The 2,733-nt window shown below is 43.0% G+C and overlaps 1 protein-coding gene across 3 annotated transcripts in view; it reads left to right on the forward strand.

Moving 5' to 3' along the window:
- LOC107552724 (ran-binding protein 3-like) overlaps positions 1–2,494 on the forward strand; it is a 22,011-nt gene extending 19,517 nt beyond the window's left edge. For all 3 annotated transcript variants that reach the window (XM_016234694.1, XM_016234695.1, XM_016234696.1), the window contains 2 exons: positions 1,590–1,710; positions 2,335–2,494. In XM_016234694.1, coding sequence (XP_016090180.1) covers positions 1,590–1,710; positions 2,335–2,486 — 273 coding nt within the window. In that variant the 3' untranslated portion in view covers positions 2,487–2,494. The remainder of the gene's footprint in view (positions 1–1,589; positions 1,711–2,334) is intronic.
- The last annotated feature ends 239 nt before the right edge of the window (positions 2,495–2,733 follow it).

Genomic DNA, 2,733 nt, shown 5'->3' on the forward strand with positions numbered 1-2,733 from the left:
CCCACAATGAGCTTTCCTTAGGACGTGCCATTTCTGTGTCTGTAGCTTTAAATGCTAATGAGGAGGAGAGAGGCGGGGCAACTGCCATGCTTCGCTTGTTTGCAAGCCATGATGTCTCGAGGAAAAAAAAATATTGCGCTCGCCTCGCACGGTAGTAGCTAATTTTCTCATGGGTGGGCCAAATTCTCTGGGCGGGCAAAGCAGAGAAAGGGGAGGTAACCTTTCCCCATATGACGACATAAAGGGAAGATTCCAGATTGGGCCATCTGAGCTTTCATTTTCTCAAAGGCGAAGCAGGATACCCAGGGCGCGGTTTACACCTATCGCCATTTCTAGCCACTGGGGGACCGTAGGCAGGCTAGGGGAACTCATATTAATGTTAAAAAACCTCATAAAGTGACATTTTCATGCCATAGGACCTTTAAGCAATTTTTCTTTTTTTCTTAAAAGTTTTGGACCCATTATGTAATAAAAAAAAAAACGTTTTTTAAAAAATACCTTAAAGTAACTGCAAATGAGCATGTAAAGTAAATACCTTTAAAAGAAATTCCGTGCGGAGCATGCCCCCAATCTGTGCAATGTTCTCACCTTTTTTCCCCCTTACCTGTTTGCATCTCTGATTTATTTTTTCATACTTATCAGTAGTTGGTTTATTTGTACTTAATTTCTTTTATTATTTCAGGTTATGCTTTCAAAACTGTGTATTTAAATGTGTTCCAGTGTTTTGCCTCATAGAAATCTATTGTAAGTGCATCAGTGTAAACCGAGAGCAGTCTGAATGATTAAAAAGTTTTGGACCCATTATGTAATTAAAAAAAAAAACGTTTTTTTAAAAAATACCTTAAAGTAACTGCAAATGAGCATGTAAAATAAATACCTTTAAAAGAAATTCCGTGCGGAGCATGCCCCCAATCTGTGCAATGTTCTCACCTTTTTTCCCCCTTACCTGTTTGCATCTCTGATTTATTTTTTCATACTTATCAGTAGTTGGTTTATTTGTACTTAATTTCTTTTATTATTTCAGGTTATGCTTTCAAAACTGTGTGTATTTAAATGTGTTCCAGTGTTTTGCCTCATAGAAGTCTATTGTAAGTGCATCAGTGTAAACCGAGAGCAGTCTGAATGATTTTCTGTGGTAATTGGCAGCAGGCTGCAGATGCGTTTTATAGAGGAAAATTCGTTTTATGGGGAAGTCGTGGCCTAATGGTTAGCGAGTCGGACTCGTAACCCAAAGGTTGCGGGTTCGAGTCTCGTACCAGCAGGGATTGTAGGTGGGGGGAGTGAATGTACAGCACTCTCTTCCACCTTCAATACCACGACTGAGGTGCCCTTGAGCAAGGCATAACTGCTAACCAAACCCCTAACTGCTCCCCGGGCGCCGCAGCATAAATGGCTGCCCACTGATCCGGGTGAGCACTAATTCCTAGTATGGGTCACCATACTTGGCCACGTGTCACGTCACTTGTCACTTAAAAGCTTAAGTTGCACTGACACTGGAACTTTCCTTTAATCTTTTCAGGCCTGTTTTTTCCTCTCAGTGAAACTTTGATGTGCTGATAATGAGCTGATTTGTGTCCGTCTCTCCACAGATGCAGTGCAAGTTGTTTGTGTTCGATAAGCCAGCTCAGTCGTGGGTGGAACGAGGCCGCGGTCTGCTCAGACTTAACGACATGGCATCCACCGACGACGGCACCTTACAGTCAAGATTAGGTAAGAGTACCAGCAGGGATTGTAGGTGGGGGGAGTGAATGTACAGCACTCTCTTCCACCTTCAATACCACGACTGAGGTGCCCTTGAGCAAGGCATAACTGCTAACCAAACCCCTAACTGCTCCCCGGGCGCCGCAGCATAAATGGCTGCCCACTGATCCGGGTGTGTGTGTTCACTGCTGTGTGTGTGTGCACTTAGGATGGGTTAAATGCAGAGCACTAATTCTTAGTATGGGTCACCATACTTGGCCACGTGTCACGTCACTTGTCACTTGTGTCACGTCACTTGTCACTTGTCACTTAAGAGCTTAAGTTGCACTGACACTGGAACATTCCTTTAATCTTTTCAGGCCTGTTTTTTCCTCTCAGTGAAACTTTGATGTGCTGATAATGAGCTGATTTGTGTCCGTCTCTCCACAGATGCAGTGCAAGTTGTTTGTGTTCGATAAGCCAGCTCAGTCGTGGGTGGAACGAGGCCGCGGTCTGCTCAGACTTAACGACATGGCATCCACCGACGACGGCACCTTACAGTCAAGATTAGGTAAGAGCAGCGCCGAATATCAGGCCTCTTTAGAGCAGCCGAAATGTGATGTTGTTCCTCATGTGTCTGCGTCTGTCTGTTAGTGATGCGCACGCAGGGCAGTCTGCGGTTGATCCTCAACACGAAGCTCTGGCCTCAGATGCAGGTGGATAAAGCCAGTGAGAAGAGCGTTCGTATCACAGCCATGGACACTGAGGACCAGGGCGTCAAGGTCTTCCTCATATCGGTAGGATGAACACCTCTGTAACACTTTACACAGGAAGTGCATTGGATTTAAGTTGTATTTCTGTTAAATAATGCAAAAGTTTTACACAGTCACACACACACAGAGAGATAAAAAAACAACTCTGGTATCGGGTTTTACTGCTCACAGGAAATTTTAAAATTTTACCATAATAAAAATGTGTGTGTGTGTGTGTATTATATAAAATAAAATGTATATTTTATATATATATATATATATATATATATATATATATAAA

The sequence above is a fragment of the Sinocyclocheilus grahami genome, unplaced genomic scaffold, assembly GCF_001515645.1.
Source record: "Sinocyclocheilus grahami isolate Dianchi unplaced genomic scaffold, SAMN03320097.WGS_v1.1 scaffold456.1, whole genome shotgun sequence".
Taxonomy (NCBI): Eukaryota; Metazoa; Chordata; class Actinopteri; order Cypriniformes; family Cyprinidae; genus Sinocyclocheilus; species Sinocyclocheilus grahami.